This window comes from Crotalus tigris, unplaced genomic scaffold (assembly GCF_016545835.1).
Source record: "Crotalus tigris isolate CLP2741 ecotype Arizona unplaced genomic scaffold, ASM1654583v1 scf7180000019328.220996217465:2438092, whole genome shotgun sequence".
Lineage (NCBI taxonomy): Eukaryota > Metazoa > Chordata > Lepidosauria > Squamata > Viperidae > Crotalus > Crotalus tigris.
In genome coordinates, this window is record NW_024097488.1 from 509796 (window position 1) to 537110 (window position 27315).

Here is a 27315-nt window from a genome sequence, read left to right on the forward strand (position 1 = left end):
TTTTTCAGCTGCTGTAGGTCAGCCCAGTGTATGAGCAAATCAGTTATGTTGTCTGCTCTAAGTCCATGTTATCTTAGGGGAGAGTATATGTCTATGTATAATTGGATACAGCCATGGCATAGTGAAGTATTGGAGTGCATTTTCAGGTATCTAAGCAGACATGTGGTCTGTATTATCTGCATCCCCCCACAGTCATTGTGAGAAATTGCAACTTGAACAGGCATGTTCAGTTTGTCTGTTCTCAGAGGCCGCACCCTTTTTCATGTATCAGTCATATACCTACAATGGCAGTCCCCTCCTAAGGCAGTTAACTTCTCTATGCAGCATCATGTAGCAACAAGACCTTCATATGTATAATGTGCATACATTTAGGTGGTGGAAAGTCACACAGAAGCAACTTTCTTTAACTTAGCAAAGGGTCTGGGTGAAGAAGAACGTTTTTAGATGAAATTGCTTATTTTATTTTATTCATCCTGCCTTGTTCAAAAAAATCTTATGCACAGTTCAGATGAGTATTTTTCTTTTGCAATATATTTTCTACAATTTCTTCTCTATGAAGAAAGGAAAGATAGAGCCAATCTAGTGCTCTACATGTGCCTCTTGCAATATTGTATCATAATTCGACATCTAAATCATACTCATCCTTTCAAAATGAATCTAAGAAACAATATGTAGTAACAGGATTAATATGTACCCAGAGCTAAATGTCTTATTTTAAGTCACTTGAATAGGTTAGTAAATGCCACTGAATCTGATTCAACTTCTGTGTAGACAAGTGCTTGCAAATTTGCTTGTTTTTACTAATTGAAAGCTCTTCCAAAAACATGGAATTTATATCTAGCTGTCATTTTTTCCCTTAAACCTTGCATAACTATTTCTTTTAGTCCATCATTTGCATCATATGATTGCAATAATGTAGGGTTCTTCTTGTTGATCATCATCTCAAAGCTGCAGTGAGCCTTTAATTGGCTTAGGAATGATTGATGCTTTCTTCTTACAGTCCACGGTACTCTTAGTAAATGTACTTGGATGGAAATCAAGCATAATTGTTTGAGGGATGAATCCAGCCTGCAGGCTACCAAAATGTCATCAGTGCACTGAAAGGGTATAAAGGTCAAAATAGAAGCTACATGTTGGATGATAGGATACACCTATTTTGCAAGGGAGAATCGCAGGTGTCCTTCAGGCAGAGTGAAAGTGGCAAGGAGTAGAAAAGGAAGTACTTTTACATATTTTGTGTCAACAATTAAATGAAACTTTACAAGGCACTTTAACTGCATCTTGGGACTATATTGGTTTTATACAGTTTAATAAATGAAGAATTATATTTAGTGCTACATTAAACATGCAGTGTGCAACTGACCTTATGTTTTGTTGTTTCTTTGTTTACATTAAAATAAGTGTGCTGGAGTTGATTTTTGATGCGGGCTACAGTTGGAGGTCAGGAAAGCTGAAATCGTTTCCTCAGAATTTTGCTTTGCAAAATTGTTTCTCCCTAGTTCAGGGAAACTAACCTCCCTTGGGGCCAATATAGGTGGAAAGGATAGTTTTCATGATTGAAGTGAGTGGCTGGACAAAACTTATTTTCTTTTAAATATAGTCTTATGGGATATTGCTATATAAATGTGACACATAAGTTTGTCCCACAGAAAAAAATTTATATAGATGAAAACAGTTGCAAAATAGAATTGGTGGCCTAGGAAAGGAAAGAGAACTGCTTTTTTTCTTTTTTGTAGGTAAATCTGAATTAATTTAAATATTTGTCTTTTATTACCATAATATATACAGGGTGCCCTGACAGGTTTATTCTGATGGTACGACAGTTCCATGATGGCATGGCAGCTCGTGTTCTGAGTAATGGTGGAGCCTCAGAGGCCTTCCCTATTACTAATGGCGTTAAGCAAGGCTGCGTGCTGGCACCAACCCTGTTCAGCATGATGTTCTCAGCCATGCTGTCAGATGCCTTTCAGAACAGCTCAGTGGGAGTTAATCAGGTACAGAACTGATGGGAAACTGTTCAACCTGCAAAGACTTCAGGCTGTCACCAAGGTAAAGGAGACTGTGCTACGAGATCTCCTCTTTGCTGATGACTGTGCTCTTAATGCAGGATCGGAGCAGGAAATGCAAGCCAGCATGGACAAATTTGCAGCCGCTTGTGACAATTTTGGCCTCTTCATCAACACGAACAAAACTGAAGTGATGTACCAGCCAGTTCCAAAACCTCAATATCAAGAGCCTACCATCACAGTAAAGGGACAAAAGCTGCAAGCAGTGGACAATTTACGTATCTTGGTAGTACCCTCTCCCATGCAGTGACAATTGACATTGAGGTCAACTGTAGAATTGCCAAGGCAAGTTCTGCATTTGGCAGATTGCGGACTAACATGTGGGACCGCCGTGGAATAAGTCTTGCTACCAAGCTTAAAGTTTACCAGGCAGCAGTGCTAACTACCCTGTTGTATGCTAGTGAGACCTGGACAGTGTACAGGAGGCACGTTAGGCAACTGAACTACTTCCACATGACTTGCCTTCTTAGAATTCTGAGGATCCGGTGGCAGGATAAGATACCAGACACAGATGTCCTCTCCAGAGCAGGCCTATCATCAGTTTACACTCTGTTGATGAAAGCCCAGATGCGCTGGGTAGGCCATGTTGTAAGGATGTCAGATCATCGCATCCCTAAACAGCTCTTCTATGGTGAGTTGTCTCAAGGAAAGCGATCGCACCGGGGACAAAAGAAGCGATACAAAGACACGTTGAAAACCTCTCTTAAGTCCCTGGATATTAACACCATCTCTTGGGAACTTCTGGCGCATGATCGATCGACATGGCACACCTTGGTGTACCAGGGTTGCCAGACATATGAACACAGAAGGACAATCTTGGCACAAGAGAAGTGAGCACTCTGCAAAGCCAGAGCTGTAAATGCAGAAGTAACAGTGTCTACGTTTCTTTGTTCAGTATGTGGCAGAACATTCCGTACTAACATCGGTCTTATTAGCCACCTACGGACACATCGTTGATGGCCCATAACCCACAAGATGTCAAGGTCTTCATTGAAATTGATGGACGAACAACAGTATATACATGAGAAAAAAATAATAAGAATCAGAATATAAAACAATATATGTCATAATAAGTATTATTAAACCACAAAGAAATTGCAATAAAATCAATAAAAAGACAAAGCCCTTCACTGCTCTTCTAAACAGCAACAGAGTGGACCATCACATTCTTGGGGGGGGGAGCTCAGTCCAGATGGCAGGTGCATTTCCTGGGCCCTGTGAAATGACATTATTTTATTGAAGATACCTGGAGCACACTGATCCTGCAGAACTGAATCACCCATGCAGATGTCATGGAGAAGAGGCAATCCTCAGGTAACCAGGTTCTGTGCTGTAATGGGCTTTGTAGGTTGCAACCAGTACCTTAAATCACACCCAGAAGAAAGGGACAATCAATGCCACTCATGAAGCAGTGGTGCTAAATGAGAAAATTGAGGAAAAATCAAAATGAATCAATATACATACATGAAAAACCTTATGTTATATATATTACAATAACTACGTACTGTAATTGCAACTCAATTTTTGAGTTCATGAGCTTTTTTTTTTTTTTTTAAAGGAAGCTGGATAAATAGTTAGTAGGCACTGTTTATGGAATACCTTTCTGACTCCAAAAGATGGGTGCTACCATTTCTTGAATCCTGAATCATCAATTCTCAACAATATTTTATTGTTCCATTTAAGGCATCTCTTCCCCGGGAGGCGGGGCGAGTAAGAATACCACTGGAAGTTTAAAATGAAATACTGTAGGCAGAGTGATTCATAAAATAGCATACTAAGCAATTGTCAAGAAACACCTATTCGGTTTCTTACTCACCAGTCTTCACAAAGTACACAGAGGGGCAGTTTAAATAAATAAATAAATCCCCCCTTTTTGTTGCAATATTTAGATAATTCTGTAACTAAGAATGGCTATTAGAGGGATTGAGACCCACACTATAAAACTAATATTTTCTTCTGGAATAAGTAAACAGATTTTGTTATAATTCAGCTAGATGAGTTGATCAACAATTGCTGATATGAGGTGTTAAGTGTTTTTTATAGTACAGATGGTTCGGACATTTGTTTCATCTTTCTGCCCCATAAATCAGCAAGCCTTTTGTGTGATATCTGGTGGCGTTGAAATTGAGTGGTCTTTGATTGTGCTGGCTAGGAAATTTTGGGAACTGAAGCCCATAGATCTTTAAATTGCTAGAGTTAAGAAATACTAGATTATATAATTGACAATTTTGGCCTGAGGATTGCTGGCTCTTGGCTCACATCTTACAGCACATGAGAGCAGTTTCTCCATAGTTGGTTCCTATAACTTCTGATTATTAAAAAGAAGGAAAATAATAGCAATATGGAAATAACAGTCATATGAAAACTGCAGTTTTAGAGATTGTTAATATTTGTTTCACTCTATGTCCTGCTTCTAACACTAAAGTCCTCACTCAGTTACCTGCATTTTTTAAAATCAAAGTTTTTTACTCCATGTACATCCTGACAATTATAAAATAAATTGGTTGATTCCTGTCTTGTACATTGAAATACCTTCTCTCGGCAGCATACAATATCAATCAGATATTGATTGGCTTAGATATATAATATACACAAAAATTAATCTAGATCTCATTTTAGATCTTTAGACTTGCAATAGTGAGGTAATTATTTGGAATCATTGCATTGGTCTTAAAATTTGGGGGGAACCGGGTAAGAGTGTCATTGGGGGATCACCCATGGCAGCTTATTACCTCTAAAAAACCTGATTCTAATACGTCTCAACCAATGTTCCGTAAAATTACCGTAATCATAAAACAAAAGCAAATAACAAAAAGTCAAATTGTATTGTTTATTTATTTATTTAGCATATGGCATACAGTGTCAAGGAAATCTACAAATGCTAGGCACAATGCAGTCCTAACAGCCTAGATCAGTGATGGTGAATCTTTTAGAGACTGAGTGCCCAAACTGTAACCCAAAACCCACTTATGCCTTGTCGGGTGCTGGGTGGGTATGGCCCATTGTGTGGGTGTGGCTGCGGTGGTAACAGCAGACTGGGTGGGACTAAAAAGTTCAATCAATTCCAACTCTGCAAGATCTTTTTTTTTCCCCCGTGAGAAGTTGAAATTGATTGATTGACTGAACCTTTTTTTTTTTTTTTTTTTGCATACAGCGGCAGAGGCCTAAAGCGAAAAGGTTTTATAAAACCCAGATGAAGGCCTAGGACTGGGATGACGGCGCACGTGCCCACAGAGAGGGCTCTGTGTGCTGCCTCTGGCACCCGTGCCATAGATTTGCCACCACTGGCCTAGATTGCTAGTTCATTCTGTTTGGTGCTTACGTGCCTATCCTTGGTGCACCACAGGCTGAACTAGCTTACACTAGCTGACTAGTGGCACTTGGGCTGCTGGTTCTTCTGGGCTTCCCTGCCAGTCTCACCTTGCCACACCTCATATTGCATTGTCTTGTGTCAGCCAGGTCCAGCACTGGTTTCTGCTCTCTGCATGCCGCAAATAGTACCCATTTATCTACTTGCAATATTGCATGCTTTTGCAGGAGCCGGGGAACAGGCAGCAGGAGTTCACCCTGTCTTGCTGGACTCAAACCGCCAGAGTGCAGATCATTTTTGGCCAGCATTTCTGACATCATTAAGTCACTGCTCCACCACATCCCCATTGCTATTTGTATTTTTTCATGATTAAAACTTCATTTTGTTTTCATATATTTTAATTTGGAATCAATAAATTGATAAGATAACATAGCTGTAATTTACTAAAATGATAGAGGGCTTACTTACTGAAAATAGATTATATCAAATTCAGTCATAGAAATATATTGGCATAGATGGCTGCCTTTTGTATATGGAAAGGCTCCAGTAAACTCTTCACCATAAATCTCCTTTTTTATTTATTAAAATTGTACAAAATTGATCAGATGCTGAAATGTGGGATCCTGGACAATTGCCCAATTTGCTCCTCTTAAAGCTACCATTGATGTTTAAGAAAAAACAAAACTACTTTAACTCAATTTATAGTGATGAAATGAAAAAGACAGGGCATTAAATGTGGATTTTGCATGTAAAATGGGATCCATTCAATTCTGGTTCTTTAAAGAGATTCTCGGTGTCAAAATTTACTAGTTCTAAGGGTATATATTTTCTATCTTTCTGGTTGGTAGCCATGGAGTGCAATTTAAAAAAAGGTAAATTCCAAAAATTTCAGTCCAGTTCCTGATCTAGACGGATTGATAGTCTTCAACAATCTTGTAATTCTTAGTTTCCTATATAAGGATTCCACAAGAAAAGGGAATATAATGTTGTTGAGCTATATGAAGGCAATTTTAATAATCTTGAGAATTGTCCCAGGCTTTGCATCATTTGATATAGCTTCTTTCTTACTAGCAGCTCACTATATTTAACAGAAATAATTTATTGGCTGAATGATACTTCTAGCATGATGTAAATTCCTCATTTCTGCTGATAATGGCATACTGAAAATGGGGATGATGTGGAACAATCTTTCAAATGTGTGGCAGTGGAAAAACCCATAGTAAAAATATTCTGTCTTATCTGTATATAATATATCTGAAGTTTGAGATTTCTTTTTAGCCCCCCAAAAATTCAACTAAATTACCAGGCAAAAACGTGAAGTTAAATGTTTCTGCCATTTCATCATTCACTCCTTCAATTTGCTGCCATTCTGTTTTATCTTTTTTACCACACAATTTCTTTGATGCTTCACAGGTCACTATCTCTATGAAAGCTTCTTACCTATTCCCAATGTCTCAAGATTTAACTGATTCTGCATTCATATTTTACTGATGTGCGTTTCCTGTGAGTCCAGTGAAAATGGTGCTGAAGTAAGGAGACATTTGGTCCTATCCAACAGAATTCTCCTTATATTTGAAATGGCTGATCTTTTTGAATTTAAGTTGCTGCTTTTCTTCCCTGTAGTTAAATTTGATTCCTGGAGGCAGGTTTTTTTTTTTTTTTTGCCTTCTTTCTCTCCTGCTGTTTTAGGTAATTTATAGGGTGGAGTAAAGCAGGAAACTATGATACACCGTTGTCAGGACTTGTTTAAGACAAACGTTTTGGGAAACAGAGCCTACCCATTGGAAGGGTGGGGAAAATAGGTTAAATACAAGACCAATCCAGCATTCTTTGAGAATCACTCAGGAACAACTTACCACTGAAGCAGTGCTGTTACACTTGTGGTCTTGTGGAACATCTGGAATACTGGATACAAAGCAAACAGTAACAATTACCACCAGAACCCAGGTATGCAATAGAAGCAAAGAATCAGTCAGAAAAGATCCACTTTCTATTATCCTCTGATTCTTTGGAATAAGATTTCACCAACTAATAGGGACTGACATTGAAAAACAAAATGTTTAGCAGCTATTAATGCAGAGGAAAGAGTATATGCTGGACTGGTTTGCTTTTTGCAGGGCAAAAAACATATCATGTTTTAGCCACCGTTAGAGGTGTCTCATTAAAATGCAGGGGACGGGGGAGGGAAGACTGTGAGATGCATTTCAAGGAAAGAAGGATGGCAACATTTCATATTTATATTTATCAGTTTCTGATGTGTATTTATCAAAATTCCTTTGTAGCAAAGAGATTATGTGTTACTTTTCCCAAAGAGTGTAAACAAGATTCATTATTTTCACTACCTGGGAGCAATGTATTCTTTCTTTTTGTATCTAGCAAGTCAATCTTGAAGTAGTGAACTCTTACCATAATTAAAATGAGGATTGTCTTTAAAACATATAAGCAAAGTATTGTTTGTAGCATCCTTGTCCTCAAGACTTGTGATCTTCATCATGCACCTTCATCTACTAGATCTTTTTTCATCAAAAAATACAAAAATAATATAAGTTATATATATTCTGATAAATACAAAAAGATTTTGCTGAATAAGGGTAAAATTTTGTGAAGGCTGAAAAAAACACAAAACAAAAACAAAGAAAACAAAAAAATGGATTTAAAGTGGTAATAGCAGATGTCTTGAGACTACAGAATCCACGAGAGAGCATGTGCTTTTGGCTTTTGCTTAGAATTCAGGAAACTAGTTTCCCAACCCATCTAGAGGATACCAGGTGAAGAGAGGCTGATTTAACAGATATGTTGAGCAGAGGATATTCTGTGAATTTTAAATTAATGCATTAGTTATGACCAAAGAGGAAATAAGAAGAGACCATTATCCATTATGGAACTGACGAAGCAAAGAATTGTTTCTTTCCCTACTCCTTATTTGTCTGGGTGATTGTTCTCTAGATGAGACTAAGCAACAGATACTGTCTGACAGCCACAGATGCAGCTCAGTAAAAGGGAAAAATGACAGTGCTAATTTAAAATTTCAGCAGGGCTTACTGAAGTGTAAGAATTGGAGGGTGAAAGAGCATTTAGGGTTAAGTGTAAAATAAAAGGACATTAAGCCCTGGGTGAAAGGAATACAAATCCCAGTGAGAGTTAGGAAAGAATTTTAGCAATATTGCCTTGTTGCTGGAAAAAGTGGGTTGTTAGAAATCACATGGTAAAATTGAAATTTGTAAGATTGTTAAGTGTTGTCACTTATTTTATTAGGCACAAATAAGTAGATTAATTGTAGCTGTTAGGTTTAACATATTAGAAGTATATATTTTGTATATTAAACCAACATTGTGTACATATCAACAGAATGCATCCAGCCTCCTAGTCTGTTGTTTGTACTATAACTTAGTTGGAACTTTCACAAAATGTTAATTTCCTATTTAGATATACATGGAAGACAGCTAATTTAATATTATTATTCCTGATATATTTAAGTAGATGGTCATATTTAAAGGATGGGACCTAAACCTTGTTATATTTGAAAGACTGGCCCTGGCTAATAGACTTGAGGTTTTTTTGCAAAAAATATCTTCTCAAGATAAGTAGTAATTAATGTCTTAAAAGCTAGGGTTTATTCTATCTAGATAGCTGTACTCAAAACAGAGTTTCTAAGGATTGTAATATCTTCTGCTCCCCAGAAGAAGCAAGACTCCCCAAATCTTTTCAAATTCATACTCCTTTTAACTAAATGCATTGAAAGCGGAAAATGCCTAGTTATGAAGAAAAATTTGATCAATGATATTAGCAATGCTGAAGAGTCACTTAGGTGATATGCCATACTTTAACTTATAGTAAAAAAATGAATAGTCAAGTAACAACTTGTTTAATTCCTCCTCCTCCTTCTCCTCTTCCACTCTATACCATGCCCAGAGTCTCTTTTATGTCAGGTGGGCAGCTATGCAAATATGATATATAAATAAATAATCCTGTACACCAAGGAATAATAAGGGAGTTAATTGGCAGCCAAAATACAGTTTATTATACATTATTTAGAAGAGACTATTGTTTTTCCCATGGCCAAAAAGCAATAATTAGTAGATATATACTTAACCTTTTTTAGAGCAGAGAGCATCATTTTCAGACAAATTGGAGAACAATGAGTTTATCCTTAGTTTATCTTTATTTTATTGTTAAGATCTAATTCTAACATATTTCAATTCCACTTTTTCAGAAGAGCCACGAAATTATAGGTTTATGATCCTTATTATCCACATGTGTCTTGTGAGGCTCCTTAGATGAGTACTGTATATGTGAATAGCCTAGAGTATGAATGTTTAATGGGTTAAGCAGAATTTGCACTGTAATACTGCAAGAAAAGGTTCTTGGCCTTTTGACTAAGATCAAGAATAGTATGTGTATATATAAAAAAATGTTATTGCTTCCTCCTTAACTTGCTGCTCTCTGGAACTGGAAGCTGGAAATTATGCATGTTGTTATATAAATATTGTTAGAGACCAAGTTGAGGCAAGCTGCTCTAACCACTGTTCGATAGAGTCCTGAAAACCAACTGAAGCAAAGAAATGCTTATGAAGAAGAGGCTTAAAAAGACAATCGACAATGGTGTGGTAGGGATGTAGTTCAGAGCTCACAATATTCCCCCCTCCAGGGTTTTAACATTTCATGTGCCTCTTTCAAGCATCTTCCTTCACTGTCAGTGCTTGTCTGGGGTGAACTCATAGTATGAGTTTGAATATGACTCAAAGATGAAGAAGGTGTGGGCTTGCTTTAGGTGCTTCAGGCATCTTTTATTTGGAGGAACAAAAGCCAAGCTATTAGCTAGCTTGAACTGAGAATGGATTTAGATGATTTGGAGGGATTTGTCTTAAGAGTCTCTTGAGATATAAAAAAAGGAACTAAAACCCTATAAAGACATAGAATTCGTCTTAAGGTAAGTGCATAAAAGCCGCATAGAACTCCCGAAGTGATGATTAACTGTGTGTCACCCACTAGTTTGCTCTCTTTTTCTGAGCTTAAAAAGTAATTTGTTAAATATGTGTCTGTTTTCGTAATAGGCAAATTATTCGTGATCAATCTTACAGATTGTTAGACATTTGTGGTTTTGATCACCTTATACCAGTGTTTCTCAACCTTGACAATTTTAAGGTATGTGAACTTCAACTCCCAGAATTCCACAGCCAGCAATGCTGGCTGTGGAATTCTGGGAGTTGAAGTCCACATGCCTTAAAATTGTCAAGGTTGAGAAACACTGCCTTATACCAATGCAAACTCATGATTATCCAGTCTGTTTATCATGCATTATACAAAAATTAATTCAAACTTTTCATGCTATGAATTTATTATGCTGTGAATAAAGAAAAAGGTTGGCTAAATTTTTATAAATTATCACTAGATGGCCCTGTCGTAGCATTTGCCAACTTAACAACTTCTGGTTGTATGGACTTTAACTTCCAGCATTCCTCAGTAGTTTGGCCACTGCTGAGAACTGTGAGTTGAAATCCACATATCTAAACATTGCCAAGCTTTGGAACACATTGGACTGTAACACAATCTTTTTCATCTTTTACAGATTATGGTTCATTCAACTCAGTCAGTCTTGCTAACTCTCCAAAAATCCTAGCCTTGGAACTTCCCTGGAATAATTACCAGTTTAGAGTTTTGAAAATTGAAGCTTTCTAGACAGGTTATCTTAAGAAAGCTATTGCAAAGTGTTTTAATAGAAAGGAACCACAACTTCTCTGAACATTTGTAGTGAATATTTCTTAGGAAATAAGCTTATATTAATCCCCTTCCCCCCAAAAAACCATTACAAAGTTGCATCTTATTTCATGATACGTCATGTGTTCTGATTTAAAAAGTCCCTATGAAGTGGTTAGTAATTATGGGAACATGTGAATTGCATTTCCTTCACTTACCACAAAGAGGCTGTGTTTGTACTTGCAAATAGACAGTTGGATGTGTGTTAATTTTTACTTTCTTTCTTCACATGTAAATAGCAATGATATGGATTCCATAACAAAGAAGAACAAGCGGGATGGAACTGAAGTTACAGAGAGACGTAAGTATTTTTAGAAATATCAAGACCCTTACATTATCTCTCACTTTCAATCTTGAGTAAAAGCATATTCACTTTTTTTCATCAGTATGCATATATTAATGTTAATATGCATATGGTATAATTAATTATGCCAAGCTTTCCGGTTGAGAATTCTGAGAGTTGTAGCCCAAACATATCTCTGAAAAGAGGCTGTTCAAAATATTATAACAGAGATAGTTAGTACGGAACGTATAGGCATCACCATATCCTCAAATACCTTTTAGGTTCCAGGACCTATTTTCTTTCTTTTTTCTTTTTTTTTAAAGATTGTTCTAAAGTTCTTCAAAACAAAGTGCTAATATTTAGCATCAGCATTTTTCTCACCTCTGCATTCAGTAGGTATTCTTAGAAACTTTAAAAGTTGGATGACAGTAACCTTGTACTTTAGAAGTACGGTATATCTATTGCCCTTTCCTGCCCCCTTCTGCAAGTTAAAGGAACTACCGAGAGTGGAGTAGGTAATTGCCTGTTTTATTTTGCCTGTTTAATAAGTCAGTGTTTGGTAGCTTTAAACATTTGTTATTTTGTTATGTTTTCTTAAGAATAGAGAAGAGTTTTCAGTTTTTTTTTCAAATTACCAAAATGTTATTTGTGGATCAATCAGAAATGTTCAAAATCATTTTGAAAGCAGCACATTTATTCTCCTAATTTCAGTTTGAAAAAGAGGCTTTGTTCAGTGATAATACTAGTTATCTCAGCAGAATTGATACACTAGGTTCCTGGTATCTTATGCCCCTTAGGTTTTTATTTTATTTTCTTCTTGTCTTTTTAAATTTCTTTTCAGTTATTACGGAAACAGTTACCACCAGATTGACATCTCTCCCTCCAAGTAAGTAATTGCAGTAAAGTTTCTAAACTGGCATAACTGGTTTGATTCAGTGGTATGTAAGTAGAATAAATAAATGAAAAAATAAATTCCTAATGGTAACAATGACTTTGAACATGGATGCTATTTTGTGGAAATATGTGTTTTTTCCTAAACTGAATAATTGTTAATATTACTCAGTAATATAATATTTGATTGTACAAACTGTTCATAGTACAGTTTTCCTTTTTTTTGCCCAAATTTCAACTCTCTCATATGAATATAATTTTCAGTGTTTTATTATGAACTCTAAAAGGAAGGTGATTGATTGAAAGACAGTAGGAAATATGGATTACTTAACTAAGAATATTTCATTCAAGTTGGATACATTTAAAAGTGCAACATATTCTAATTGCAAAACTCCATTGAAAATATACTTAATTGGAAAGGGTAAACTCATCCAGTCAGTGTAAGACTTAACAAACTAGTTGTAATTGTAATATCATAATGAAAATATGCAATTGTTTTAGGTATTTTCTGAAAATGGTCAAATATTGAAAGCCTAAATTATTACATGTTTTGGTGCATCTGTTTCAGTGCTGCATCTCCTGCCTTTTCTGATTCAGAAAGTTTTGTGTTTTCTTTGATAGAAGGAGCTGGTAGCAGTGGGATGAAATCAGCAGCTTACAGTGGAGGAAGCAGCATGGAACGGAGGACATATGGACATGGCAGCAATTATATGACAGCCAGTAAGTGGTTTTCAATTTGACACCAAATAAGAAGAATTTAAGTGAAAGTCATACATGGAAATGAAAAGGCCAGAGAATGGATGTGTTAGCAGAAATGCTAACTGCTGGAAAATGACAGAAGTGGGGAAAAATGAGACACTCTTTTGATTCTTTATTAAAGAGCATCTTCAGGGTGGTAGTATTAGAGAGAAGGCCTACTGACCATCCCACCCACATATAATCCCATATGCAATGAGGCAACTTTCAATGGGCCCTCCCTGTTACTAGACTAAGTAAGCAGATTTAGTTCTGACAAGGCATTACCTGATGGATCGCAGAGCAATGTCATTTAGAGCTTTAAAAGTAATGACATTTGGCCAGGGAATCTGCTGGCAACTAAGGCAGTGTATTTCATTCTTTCTATCCTGTCAGGGTTACTGTTGTATTTTATACCAGCTGCAGCTTCCTATTATCTACTCATTATTCTTATCTTGATGGATCTCAGTCATTCTTTGGTATGGACAAAAAACAGGGTTCAAGGATTTTGACAAGACTTGTGTTTAATTATATCTCTAATCCTTATGCTGAAATAGTGTATGCCCATTATTCATTAAATCTGCATGATTACAGTGGTGGGATTCAGATATGTGAACAACCAGTTCTCTGTGTGGATGCCACTTCCAGAAGTCCATACTGGGCCTGGGCAACAAAAAATTAGCTACCGGTTTTGCCAAAGTGGTGTGAACTGGCTGAATCCCACCAATGCATGATTAGCTGATAAATATCAAAGTGTCTGTTAGAAAGTGCAAACAAAATTGAAGTTTCCACCAATAAGAATCCACAATAATTATTCAAATATATAAAACATTGGGAAAGTTGGAACAATGGTTAAAAATGTGTTAATGGAATTATTTTCCAGTTTCTTCTTTATGCTTCAAAGTTCCCGTCTTTTTAAAAATAACATTTTAAAACTTAGAATGTGTCAAAAACTAACAAAATTATGGAGCTAAAATGCTTCTGAAATGTCTTAATAACTTTATATAAGCTTTTTACTCTGAAAACACCTTCACACTTTTGAAAATTATGGAGGACAGCAAAGGAGCTTTTATTTGTAGAGGCTATATTTATCAATATTTGCCATATTCAAAATTAAAATTGGCACATTCATAAAATATTTATTTACTGTATTGTGAAAAAAAATAAAGCCATTAGATATTAACATAAATAAAGTACAGTACTTTTCACAAAAACATATATTTTTAACAAATAAATAATGATAAGAGTGATATTATTTTAAATTTTTGCAAATATCTTTAATGTCTGGCAAATAATTTTCATTTTACAAATGCTTAAGAGGATCTTGGGGACACTCCAGGGCCTTGGACTATACTTTTAGAAACAATGTTTTAAATGAGCCCATAGAGACTTCTGATAGCATTTAAAAGTATAAAGTTATAGAATGTTCCTAGGTTGGGGATAATATATTCGTGTGGTCCTACTGTGTTTTGTACCATGTTTCAGTGATATGTTTGTTTTCAGTCCTGACTGCTGTGTTTGCTTCATGTGTTTTTTTACTGTTACTTGATTTTGATAAAATTAATAAACAAATTTGGAATAAGATGACTGGTAATCAGAATGACCTCAGGAAAAACTGATATTAGGACATTGTTCAGAATAAGCAGATGCTACTTTGTCCTTTTGAGGAATATGTTAAAAGTTCTGTTCAACAGCAGTATATTCTATATATATCACAGTAAAAGTATGTGTGTTAATATGTATAATATCTGATATATAAATGTTATACACTGTATTGTTATATAGATAGCAAATAATACCCAGTATCTGTTACTTCAGACATAAATTCTAATGAAGCATAAATCTATTACTCTGTACATCAGATGGCTCACATATAAATTTATTTTTCCCTGAAGGAATTCACTGGGATTAAAGGGGTTTAAGAAAAATTCACATTTTTTGGTTGTCAAAAATTACTTAAAAATAAACTATACATGTCGTTAAACATTTTATCAATGCATTTTGCTTATATTTTGTGTGCTATATTTAGTACAGAAGGGAACTAACATTTAGTGTCTGCTGAACAACTTTTAAATCACCTGTGTTTCACAGACTAGTCACTCTCCAGAGGTATTTTGTTTGTAGGGTAATCTTTCTAGAATTAGAGAGATCAAATTCATGTCATTGCGGCTATCTAGAGAAGACAAACAACAGGCCAGTTAACTGAAAAGACATTCTCTCCCACACAATTCAATCCACCACATGTGAATCTGAGGAGGTTTTGTTTCATCTCTAGGTGGGAATGCTAGAATGAATACCTCCTCTTCCTCCTACAAGCAAGCCACCTCTCCTTCTTCCACTCTTACCAAATCACCTGGCTCCACTTTTGAACGAAAAACCTATGCTACCCACCATCCAGCATATGAAGGTATAAAAAGAAGCAGGGTTAAATGATTTTAAAGAATTTCAAAGAAACAGGATTAGGACAATTTTAACTGATTATCCCAATTTTCCTTAAGAATCAGATACTGTATGGCTTGCTCTTTTCAGTGAATTTTGGATCGATCTGTTGTTCAGTAGAACAGTTCCATTCATGATCTTTGCAGGCACTTTCCTTAAGATACAGCATAATATTCCAGTGATGATATTAATTCATCTCCATTTCATTGAAGCAGTACACTCACTTATTTTGCAGACTAATTAATAACTCTTCTGCATGTGTTCTTCAAGCATTGTTTAAGTTTCTAAGTAAAACTCTGGATGCTTTATTACATATTGTAATATGATGGAAATTCAGTATGTGGACTAAACTACATAATAATGTTTTCAAATTTCTTTTAATTTAATTTTTTCTTTTTCAGGAAGCTCCAGTGCAAATTCCTCGCCAGAGTTTCCACGCAAAGATTTTGGTACATTTTCCATTTTTGAGAATGACCTTAGTATCTGAAATGAATTGAGAAAGTGATGCAGATTTGCCTACATTTCTTCTAATGACAGAACTGTATTCCCTTTGTAATAATTGCTTCCAATAGTATCCTATTGAACTATACTTTTAAATTCCATCGGGGCAGCAAATGAATGAATATGTACACCTTTTTATGGCTTTTATTTAGAAAATATAATTTATGAAATTCACTACATTTTGGCAAGTTGTTTTCTTGCCTAAAGTTGGAGGAACCTGACCATCAATTCATTGTACCATATATATTCAGCATAAAGGCAAATATAAAAGCTATTAATAACAAATGGAGAAAAAGTCCAAAAGTGTTAACAATCCTATATTTCTTTGTAATTCAATAAAATAATTCCTAGAAATAGCTCTATTTTAAACTAAATATGGATATGTTAGCTGGCTATTGTTTTTTTAAGGCAAGATGCTGAAGACCTTCACAGAGAATCTAAATAGACTTCTATATATTGGTTATTTTGCATATGTATTTCAATATAAACTGAGCAATGTTGCTGTTAGTTTTTAGAGAGCTACTCTAAAATTAAATTTCAAAGAGTGATTTTTTTCCCACCCAGGTTCTTCTGCTACCAGGGGACGAAGCCAAACACGAGGTGAGATTTCCTATATATATAATGATACTGAGCCATAAACCCTTTGCCTTGTCCCAAACTATCCTTAAATATTTATTCCATTTCAAAAAGATAAATTGATATTTGGAATTGCAAGTTGCTGTTCAAGAAAATTCAAAGAAACTCTGTTGGGATTTTTCACAGAGAAATTCAGTAGAATTTATGCTGGAAATACGAACACTATAAAGAGACATTTTATCATGTATGGTGGATGTGTAAAAAAGCTAAAAAAAGTTTGGATACACATACATACACTAATTCAGAATATTTTGAAAACTAATGTACAATTGAAACCAGAGGCTTTTCTTTTGTGATTACAGATAGCTAGAAAAAAGTTATGGAACTTGTTTTTATATATCACAACTGTAGTACGATTATCATATTCTCAAAAACAGAAAAGTTCAACATTACCCACAACATAGTAAAGATGATAGAATTTTCAAAGATAACTCAATTGATTAATTCTTGATTAAATAAAAGACAACATGTACATTTATGGCAGACCAGGAGTCTCTTATAAACTTTTTAAATGAAATTGAAAAATATACTTATGACTTATAGTTTTGATTATTAGAAAAAAATTAGATTATAGAAAAAGTAAGCTTTAAAATAAGAGATATTTTTGTAATTGTATTTGCTGCTAAGAAAATCATAAAGCTTTTCTTTCTATTTTCTTTTTATCTTTTGACTCTGTATTAGGTTTTGTTTTTTATGTTTTTCAAAAATTTTAATAACACATATTACAAAAAGAAAATTGAAAGACACTGAAATGGCCAACCTGGCATCCATAGGAAATTTATCTGTGAATGTTCAGCTTTTCCTCTCTAATTTGACTGTACTGTGTTTATTATCCCAACATTGCTTTTTGCTTTTGATTACTGTGCCTAAATATACTTCACTTATTACTGTATTTTTCCATGTATAAGACGATATTTTTTCTGCAAACACCCTGTTCAAAAATCAGGTGCATCTTATATAAGTGCAGTGTCTTATGCACGAAAAAATAATGGTAACCTCCGCAGCCCAGGGCATGTCTGTGTGGGTTCTTTACATGCTGCTGCCATGCTGCCTGGTGCAGGTGTCAAGCCCCTGTGGACTTGCCACTAATGGGAGGGGGGAGGTGGGATGGTGGTGTCCAGAGGCAGTGGATGGGACCAGCAGCATGGATGGCAGCGAAAGCCTTTTAATAGACCCTGTGGAACACAGCTGCGAGGCTGTCCTGCTCGATAATAGCGGCCGGACAAACTTCCGGATTTGCCGGCTTAGCTGTTTGGCGCTCCATCTGACAGCTGTTTGGCGCTCCATCAAACAGCTGATGGGCGCTGAGAAACAGCAGGGAATTTAAAACCTGCCTTCACTTCCCTTGCCTTGCTGGCATGCCGATTTTTTTACAGAGAGGGAAGGCTGCTGCTGTGAACTGACTGTGCATGCTCATCATGCTGGATGCTGGTTAGGTGGGGGGGGGGGAGCTGGCTGGGAGGCATCTATTTAGAGCGCTGGGAGGCAATTGCTCCCACTGCTGACTTTGTTTGCTGTAAGCTTGGAACTCACATGCCAGAGGGTGTGTCTTATACACGGAAAAATACGGTATGCTTTAAGTTCAATGACCTTTAAATAATTATACAACATTGCTACATAATTATGTGGTCCCACATTTCAATAGTATCATCAGACTCTTGGCCCCAGTCTAAAACTGAAAGTAATTCCAAACACAATTTTCTAGCAATCCTTTTGGAATATATAAGGAAAAATCACCGTAGATACAGGAATTTCAGCAACTGAACTGCTTCCCAACATCTAATCAGTGTATCCCACAATATACATAAAGACAGAGTGCTCTTTGCTTTGCTTTCTTTGAAACTTCCTTTCTCTGAACTGGCAGATCTGATCACTGATAAAAGAACTGGAAGACAGATGTTGACTTTTAAATCTTTATAGCATGGGAACCAGCAATTACAAGTAATAGACAAGTAGCAAGAGAAAATTAAAAAGGAAGAAATCAGATACAACTAAATATAATGAATTAGATCATGTTCATCTATCGCTTTGTGGAATATCTTAAAATTCAATGCTAAATATTGCAGCTTTAGGATATCAAATATCCAATACATTTCCTACTTTAAAATGAGCCTTTTGTTTCCATTTGTCTTGCACAGAGAGTGAAATCCGAGTGCGGTTGCAAAGTGCTTCTCCATCAACCAGGTGTAAGTGCTATAGCTGTTGTCTATATTCCTAATTTGAGCAAAGGTAGAGTTTTGGTAAACAATTCACAATTGTCATCAGTAATCATATTCTTCAACTACAATTCCCCGCCCAGTATGTCATATAATACTTTTAATCATCAGAGTAACCAGTTGCCCAGAAATGGGAAATTGAAATAGGTAGCAAGAATAATTATAATGGCTACTGAATTATAGATGGCATGATCATGATAAGAAAGAAATACTAGTATTGAAAAAGGCAGTTAACACAGAATCAAGTTCTTTCTCACTTAATGTTCAGATTCAGACATCCATCAAAGCCTTTATCATTGGTTTCAGATCCATCTATTGACAAAACATAAAACTCTGCACTTAGTGTTGAGATTAGTTGATTTGAGTAAGCAATTCATTGTACTTTCAGATGCAGTTTATATCTGAATACAATTGATGTGATTAAGTTCCCAGTATCTTTTTTCTCCTTCAGGGACAGAATTGGATGATGTCAAGCGACTCTTACGGGGAAGTCGATCGGCGAGTGCTAGCCCTACTCGTTCCCATTCAGGCACACTCCCTATTCCAAAGAAAGCTGTTGTTGAAACCAAAATGGTGACAGAAAGTTCCCAGTCAGGTATTTTGTGCTGAATCTGATGAAGTAAAAGTTCATTGAGAAGCTTGAATTGATGGGGAAGCCACAGGTTTCTATTAAAACAATATGGAAGATGTTATGAATATATTCTTCAGATCATTGAAGAATAATAGAATAATAATATTGGAAGGGATGTTGGAAGCCTTCTAGTTCTACCCCCTGTCCCCCATCCCTCTTGGTTATCTAAATTTTGCTTGAAAACCTCCAGTGATGGAGCATCCATGATACTAAAAACCAGGCTTTCTTTCTCACCATCAGGCAATTCCTTCGTATTTGAAGATTGGATCTCCCTCTGTAAAGCTTCCATTCTTTTGTTCTACCTTTTGGAGTTATGGGGATTAAATCCATAGGTTTCTTTTTGTGGCTATTCTTTAAGTATTGGAAGATTACTGTTATGCCCCCCCCCACACACAAACTTTAATCTTCTGTTCTTTAGGCTAAGCATACCAATACTTATATCTCATTTACAAGCCATTACAAAAGTCTTCACTGATCAGAGTAAGGATCAAGGCATTCTGCTACTAAAGCAATTGACATAATGGTGTTTACTCACATTCTTTGTACAGAAGCTAATTAGTATAGTAACTTAAATATAGAGAATCCTTCCCTAAAACCTGAGGGAGGTAAGTTATTTCACAAGTACATGCAGCATGCTGCTATGGACTCCAGAAGATGGTAGAGGACAGGAAGACCTGGAGGAACATTGTCCATGGGGTCGCGATGGGTCGGACACGACTTCGCAATTAACAACAACAACAACAATTGATTCTCAGCATCAGTACCTGAAATAACTGTTTCCCTTTGCCAAATGGCGAGACAAGCCAGTTCTGTTCATAGATGAAGGGAAACCTAACCTATATCCTAGTGGTATCTGATGAGTGAAGAGAATGTTTGCTAGAAGATGGAACATATAGCAGCCTGCCTCAAATTAAGCAGTAATGATTAAAATTCCTCACACAGAGATTTTACTTCCTTGCCTGGATTTCTGAGGAGGTGGTTAAACTAAATGTTTTTGAATGGCAGCCAGATCCTCATCTTCAGAACCCACACTAGTTCTGCAATATAGGCACTAGAAAACTATGCACAGTAATACAAACTCCTATTTTTCTCTTCCACCTTTCCAAGCATTATTGATTGCTCCAAATAGCTAGGTCTTTACATAATGTGTCCAAGATATGATAATATGAACCTGGTTATGTGTGTCTTGAGTGAGCATCTCTAGATTGATATTTTTCCTATGACCCACATGTTTTTTCCAATAGCAAAGTTCAAAAGGATCAATAGTCATTCTCCTTGTTCATTAAAGCCCAACTTTACTTCCATGAGACTAGAATATTAACAAAATTCAGATAATATCAGGATTTTATATGTTGTCCTATCTGCTTTACATGAAAGGAATATAAAAGACCCCTCTTATTATTATATACTATTAAAATCCAATCTGGAATAATGTTCTTTGATTTTCCTTCAGTGTCAGGGACTTATGACACAACAATCTTGAATGCTGCCCTCCCATCATACATGTGGTCCTCCACCCTGCCTGCAGGGTCATCTTTTGGAGGCTACCATAACAACATGACCCAAAGTTCATCTTTGATCAACACTGCAGCCCAGTCTACTGGGTCAGGTATGCATTCATTTATAAAAATCTCTGCAATGCTGGGCTGCCAAATGAAGCCATAATGGCCTGTCCTGGTATTTAGAAATTGTGTGCGTCTGGATGACAAGAAACAGAATCAAGCTCAATCTTAACAAAACCAAATAGCTGTGGGTATTTCCCCCCCCCTTATCCTGGTAACCTGTCATTACTAGACTTGGATGGGCTTGTACTTCCCCATTCAAGACTGGTGTGTAATCTTTTGGGATTCACAACTTCTCAAGGAACAGAGAGCAGCTATGGCCAAAAGGGATTTCAAATTGATTCATTCCCAAAGTTGCTTTTTCAAAAAGTAACTGGACTTTGTTTCTCCTTGAAGATATTTTGCTTCTTATCCAAGAAGCTTCTTCAGTTCTGACTGAAGTTCTGACTTCTCCAGTCAGAACTGAAGAAGCTTCTTGGATGAGAAGCAAAACATCTTCAAGAAAAAACGAAGTCCAGTTATCTTTTGAAAAAGCACCTTTTGGACAACCATGACCTGGATGACTGAGAATCTCCATAGATAGATTGATTCATTCTGCTATCTGGTCTGTTCTACTATCTAGTAGGGAAGCCCTCTAGATGGTCACTTACACCCTAATCACCTAACAAATGGACTATTGAAATATATCCACATGGGGCTGCCTTCAAGGCAACTCAAAAAGCAGAACTTGTCCAGAATGTGGTGTCATGAGTTGCAATGTGATACCATTATACCACATGCTGCACAAGTTGCCAGTTGACTTTTGGGTGAAATTAAAGATGCTGGTTACCACCTGTAAAGCTTTTCATATTATAGGGCCAGTTTTTACTTGATCAGCTATCTCTAATAATTTATTCCTATCTAGTATGAATCAACAGAATGGGTATCTTCCAAGTCCCTTTAATTAACAAACTATTAGAATAGTATAATGAGAGCCTATCTTGAATTTCATGGATGCTGTTTGAAAGCTTTGATTAATTAGCTGCTCATTATTTTGATCAAAATAGAGCAGTCAGGACTTTGGAAAGTAAGGGAGGCTACCTGGAGATGTGTGTAAAAAAGGCTGTGATTTAAAGAAAAGGAACTGTACTCAGGAATCCAGGCTTTCTTTAGGGGCTGTATGTGTTTTTAATGGAGACCCAATACATCTAGCACTGGTGAATAAATAGCTACAAGAAAAAAAAATGACTGTCACATGTCTGAGGTGTAACACAGCCACTTTTTCTTGTAGCTATTCAACCACCAGTACCAGAACTTTGGGTTGTGGTTGGCTCATGTCTACATTTTCAACACTTTTTATTTCTGTTACTTTCTCTTGCAGTGTTTGGAGTTCCAAACAACTTGGCCCCAACTTCATCCACTCTAAATGGTGGTCTTAGCAATTCTTCCACAGGTTTGTTTTCTCCATTTTTCCATGTTTCAGAAAAAGGAAGCATTCAAGCATCTGTCATTGCTTTGTAATCATATGTTCTGTGTTAATGGCACAAGAGAGGAGGCATATCCAGATACGTTTTCCCTGCTTACTTTAAATCAATGCCTCAGTAAATGTAGATGTTCGTATTTGGTATATATATATATATATCTATACATTTAATAACCTCTGAAAAAAACCATGATAAAAATGAAAACAAATCAAATGTAAACAAAAACAAAGGTCAGCTATTAAATATATATTCTCCATTAATCTTACTCCAATGATTGTATGAATTATCACTGCCAGAAATGTTGGCATAGCACTAAGAAAGCAATTTTTTTCCATCAAAGATAATTGTCAGGATATTTCCTTATGATAAAAGTTGGTTCCAGCATGAGAGGAAAAAGGAGAATAAATGGGTCTGCTAACCAGCTACAATTCCATTATTTGTACATGATTAATTTCATGCCATCCATACAAAATGTTACTCACTTTGACTATAAATATATTTTAAATATGCTTGTATCTGACCCTCAGATATTTTTTTTTTTTTTTTGCAGTATATGGTGTTCAAAACAACCTGGCTCCAAACACCCTTGGGGTCACCAGTACTACAACCACAGGTAACAACACTTGGTAAAAAATATCTGAAATTCAAAGCATTTTTGCTAGCATTCATTTACCTTAGAAACAATGGAAGAATAATGGAAAATTATTTCTTATTGCTTATTTCAAAATACTGTAACTTGTGTAGAGCTCTATAATGTATCTCAGATAAATCTACTGTTTTGCTAGCTTGCATATCCACTAATTTCAGTGTTGTCCTAAATTATTCTTTATCTCAGTAAATCACTTGTAACTGGATAAAGAATAGTTGGGCATGGGAACATCGATCAGAGATAAATAATACAATCGGAATATTAAAGCAAAACAGATTAAATCCTTGCAGTTGTGATTGGGGCAATCTTCCATGTGAAACCTTCAATCCTAGTGGATAAATGGCTACATTTGTGGTCTCCAAAGCCTCTGTAGACCACAACATTGAAATTCAGTGATAAACTATCATTTCAATCTCCACATTGAATTTTCAGTGATAAACAAGAGACATGTGGGTACATCATAAATATTAATTCACCTAAGAGCCCCCAGCCCAGTCCTACAGTAATAAAAGTATATGCATCCTAGCCCATGTCCAAAAGCTGGGGAAATACATAGTTAGATATTTTCCTTGGACTTCTGGAAATCTAGAATTTTGTCTTTGTTCCACATTCCTTTTCTTTTTCAGCAGCATATGGAACAAAGAAAAATACAGTGCAAAGCTCTGGTGTGACTAGTACAGGTGTATCCACATCATCTGCAACTGGTGAGTCTCCCCCACTTTCACATGAAACAGCAAAGCAGACTCTGCAGAACTGAGCAATGACCCTTTCTGAGCTACCTGTTGAGTACATGATGAGGAGAAGGACTTGTGCTTCTGCCTTATTGCCCTGCCTGCTATCCAGCAAATCAGTGCCCTGCCAGTCTCCTTTTCCTGGATGTCCCAAAGGTACCGGTACTTTGCCAAAAGACAACTGGCCTTTCTTGGTTTATTTTGCTGTTTCGCTTCTTATCCAAGAATTTTCTTCAGTTCTTAACTGAAAAAGAGCTGAAGAAGCTTCTTGGATGAGTAGAGAAATGTTTTCAAAGAAAAAAACCCCAAGAAAGTCCAATTGACTTCTGGAAAAACATATTTGGGACAACCATGACCTGGTGATTGAGAATCTCCATAGACTTTCCCAGGATCGACTTTCAAATTTTTCTCTGCAATGCTGGTACTTGTGGGTTTTGATAAAATGTACATCTTGGTCTATTTCAAAAACAAAAAAAAAATTCTCTACGTTTAAATCTTTCGACTTTCTGATGTTAGAAAAGTTGCTGTTTCAGACAAGGCTTCATGCAAATATGGAATAGGGCTGCAGTGGCCAACAAGGCATGGTGGGAAAGGGAGGATTTTGGTCAAATTTAGGGATGGCCTATGCTTGATCTGAAGAGAAGGAGCATAGAAGAAAGTATAAGGAAGGTATTTGGTTTCTGCTTCACTGTATTGTTGTAGGTACAAACCAGTACACGATACTAACAAATTTTCCAGCCTTCCTAGTAAAGCCAGAGCATCATAATAGTTACTCCCCCCCCCCCCAGGAAGGTTCTGATTCCTCTTAAACAGTTATCTGGGGGAGAGGACTGACTCTAAATTTATCACTGATATGGTTTGGCTATGTAGAATCTAGAAAAGCCCAAATGGGATACCTGCTGGAAACCATATCTTCTGATACTGCACATTTCTTAAGCTATCTGTACTTTATATAGATCTACATTAAATAATGTAGATCTATATAATCTACAATATTTCAATTTGATTTATAATTTAAATAAGTACAGCCACAGAAATTTACCAACCATGTTTTTTTTCCTTGATGTTATTTGAGAACTTAATGCTATCATTACAGCAACTCACAGTGCTGGGTTATCCCTACCTCTGTTTGAGATCACCTATTTAGTGGAGAAATTCACATATTTAACATAGGGAATTTATTCCACAAGACATGGGGACATCCACATAATAGGATGGCTTTAAAGTGAGACTGAAGGATTGATTGATCAAAGCCTGAAGATTCAATATCTCTCAGAGTTTAGGTAGCTACTCTGCAAATACTTGGATGGGTGGGGGTGAGGGGAATAGTAGAAGAAAAGGTATGTCTTTACCTCTTTCCAGTCACTGTTGGGCCACTGTGAGAAACAAAATGCAAGACTGGGATAGGTTTTTGTCTGATCTATCAAGGCTTATAAATAAATAAACCTACCAGGAGACACTTTAAATGAGATGTCCACTAGAGGAAGCTGCTGCCTTTAGAAAAAGGAAATAAAAGCAAAGCATTGAAAAAGTTACTTTATTTTGCAGCAGACTTTCTTTGATTGATACCATATTGCCTAATGGCAAGTCTATAAACTCTATGTTGGACAGTTTTCAGAGAAACTTTCTATGCTCTCTTGCTACATAAATCAAGCAGAAAGCTAGTTTCTCTTCTGATAGATTTCTCAGATCTGCATTACAAAGGGAAATGACTTCACCTATCAATATTTAAGGATCTCTTAAGCAAAGAACCAAGATTTGCAATACTTTTACTACAGAAGATGTATCTAACTTGTGACATTCACTGCCTTATCACTGTTGTTGATAAAAGATTTTCTTAAAAAATGCCATACATATCTACTTAGATATTTTGAATTATGTTGCCTGAAATTTGCAATATGCACACATACATAGATACATATATGTTTCTTTTTCATCTTTTAAATCTGGGTTTCCATCTCCTTTTTCTACTTTTTTTCTGCTGTTCCTATGCCTTTAATATAGAAATAGGCAGTCACGTGATGTCCATACTCTTGATTGGCACCAAGGCTACAGTGTTTGGGAACAAGATTATGAATAAGGATAGATCCTCATCTTTTTCTGCACTTTGTGGAAATATTTTATGGGATTTTAAGTTTGTTAAGTTTACTTCCGTTATATGTTACAGTTTTTGTATGTTTCTTACTTGCCATGCAAGGATCACAAAAAAGTGAGCTAAGTGTCATCGGCAGTTTTACTACTTTGATTACTAAGCTTTCTCCAGAAAGCTTTATAAAATATGCTTTTATTGCAACAAAATTGCTTAAAACTCCAGAGTAACATCTGTATCCAAGTTGATATTTTAAATTAAATTATTCTGGAGAAAATCTATGTGATCACTAAGAATCCACACCAACTTGATGACACATTATCAAGCAGTCTTTTCAAGCGGTTTCATCAAAGTAGAATAACTGCAATATCCAATATGTATATGATTGTTTTCTTCTGTCTTTTCTGACATTCAGTTGCCACCTCTGCAAACTCTCAGAGTGACGACATCCTACGCAAAGACTGTAAATTTCTGCTCATAGAAAAAGATAATGTAACTCCAAAGAAAGAGATGGAACTGTTAATCATGTCCAAGGACAGCGGAAAAGTTTTTAGCGCATCAGGCACAGGCCTCAGTGGAGGTTAGTTTTCTTCCCATTCTTGGGGCCACATATTGATTTGATATCAGTTCAGAAAGTATACACTACTTATACGGGATCTGTTTTCCCCCAACCTTGTTTTATATTACCTGGTAATGTCAGGGAAAATGGCACAATTCCTTCCTATGTACAGTAAATATTTTCTATTTTTGTGTGATACACTGAATCACAAACAATAGCCACCATTCTTTTTCCAGTCAGTGTTTCTGAGCTATCTCTACATGTTGGAAAACATAATCTGATAAAGCTAAAAAGAAATGCATGTCACTTCAATTAAAAATAAACGTTCATAACAACAAGAAAGAGAAAAAAAGTAGTAAGTTGTAAAGTATAATTATAAAAACATAAAAGCAAATACGAGTTTTGGTATAACTATAAAGGGAAAGGGAAAGGGAAAGGGAAAGTTTCCCCCTATCCAGTTATGTCTGACTCTAAGGGGTGATGCTCATCTCCATTTCTTAGCTGAAGAGCCAGCATTGTCCAAAGACACCTCTTTGTCATGTGGCCAGCATGACTATATGCCAAGGCACACAGAACATTGTTGCCTTACCACCAAAGTGGTACCTATTTGTCTACTTGCATTTGCATGCTTTCGAATTGCTTGGTGGACAGGAGCTAGGGCAAGTAACGGAAGCTCACCCCATCACATGGCACTGGGGACTTGAAACTGGGCAATCGGCTTTCCAGCTGACAAGTTCAGCATCTAGAATAGAGTAGAGTAGAGTAGAGCAGAGCAGAGCAGAGTAGGATAGGATAGG

General features: G+C 36.2%; 1 protein-coding gene across 4 annotated transcripts in view; it reads left to right on the forward strand.

Moving 5' to 3' along the window:
* The first annotated feature begins 7154 nt into the window (after positions 1-7154).
* COL17A1 (collagen type XVII alpha 1 chain) overlaps positions 7155-27315 on the forward strand; it is a 72506-nt gene continuing 52345 nt past the window's right edge. The window contains exons 1-14 of one of the 4 annotated variants that reach the window (XM_039361649.1): positions 7155-7323; positions 11373-11434; positions 12258-12302; positions 12929-13027; positions 15318-15449; positions 15883-15930; positions 16547-16582; positions 18757-18804; positions 19286-19429; positions 20919-21074; positions 22388-22459; positions 23041-23103; positions 23766-23843; positions 26375-26539. In XM_039361649.1, the coding sequence (XP_039217583.1) occupies positions 11380-11434; positions 12258-12302; positions 12929-13027; positions 15318-15449; positions 15883-15930; positions 16547-16582; positions 18757-18804; positions 19286-19429; positions 20919-21074; positions 22388-22459; positions 23041-23103; positions 23766-23843; positions 26375-26539 (1141 nt within the window). In that variant the 5' untranslated portion in view covers positions 7155-7323; positions 11373-11379. The remainder of the gene's footprint in view (positions 7324-11372; positions 11435-12257; positions 12303-12928; positions 13028-15317; positions 15450-15882; positions 15931-16546; positions 16583-18756; positions 18805-19285; positions 19430-20918; positions 21075-22387; positions 22460-23040; positions 23104-23765; positions 23844-26374; positions 26540-27315) is intronic. The other 3 variants (XM_039361647.1, XM_039361648.1, XM_039361650.1) reach the window with 3 other exon arrangements.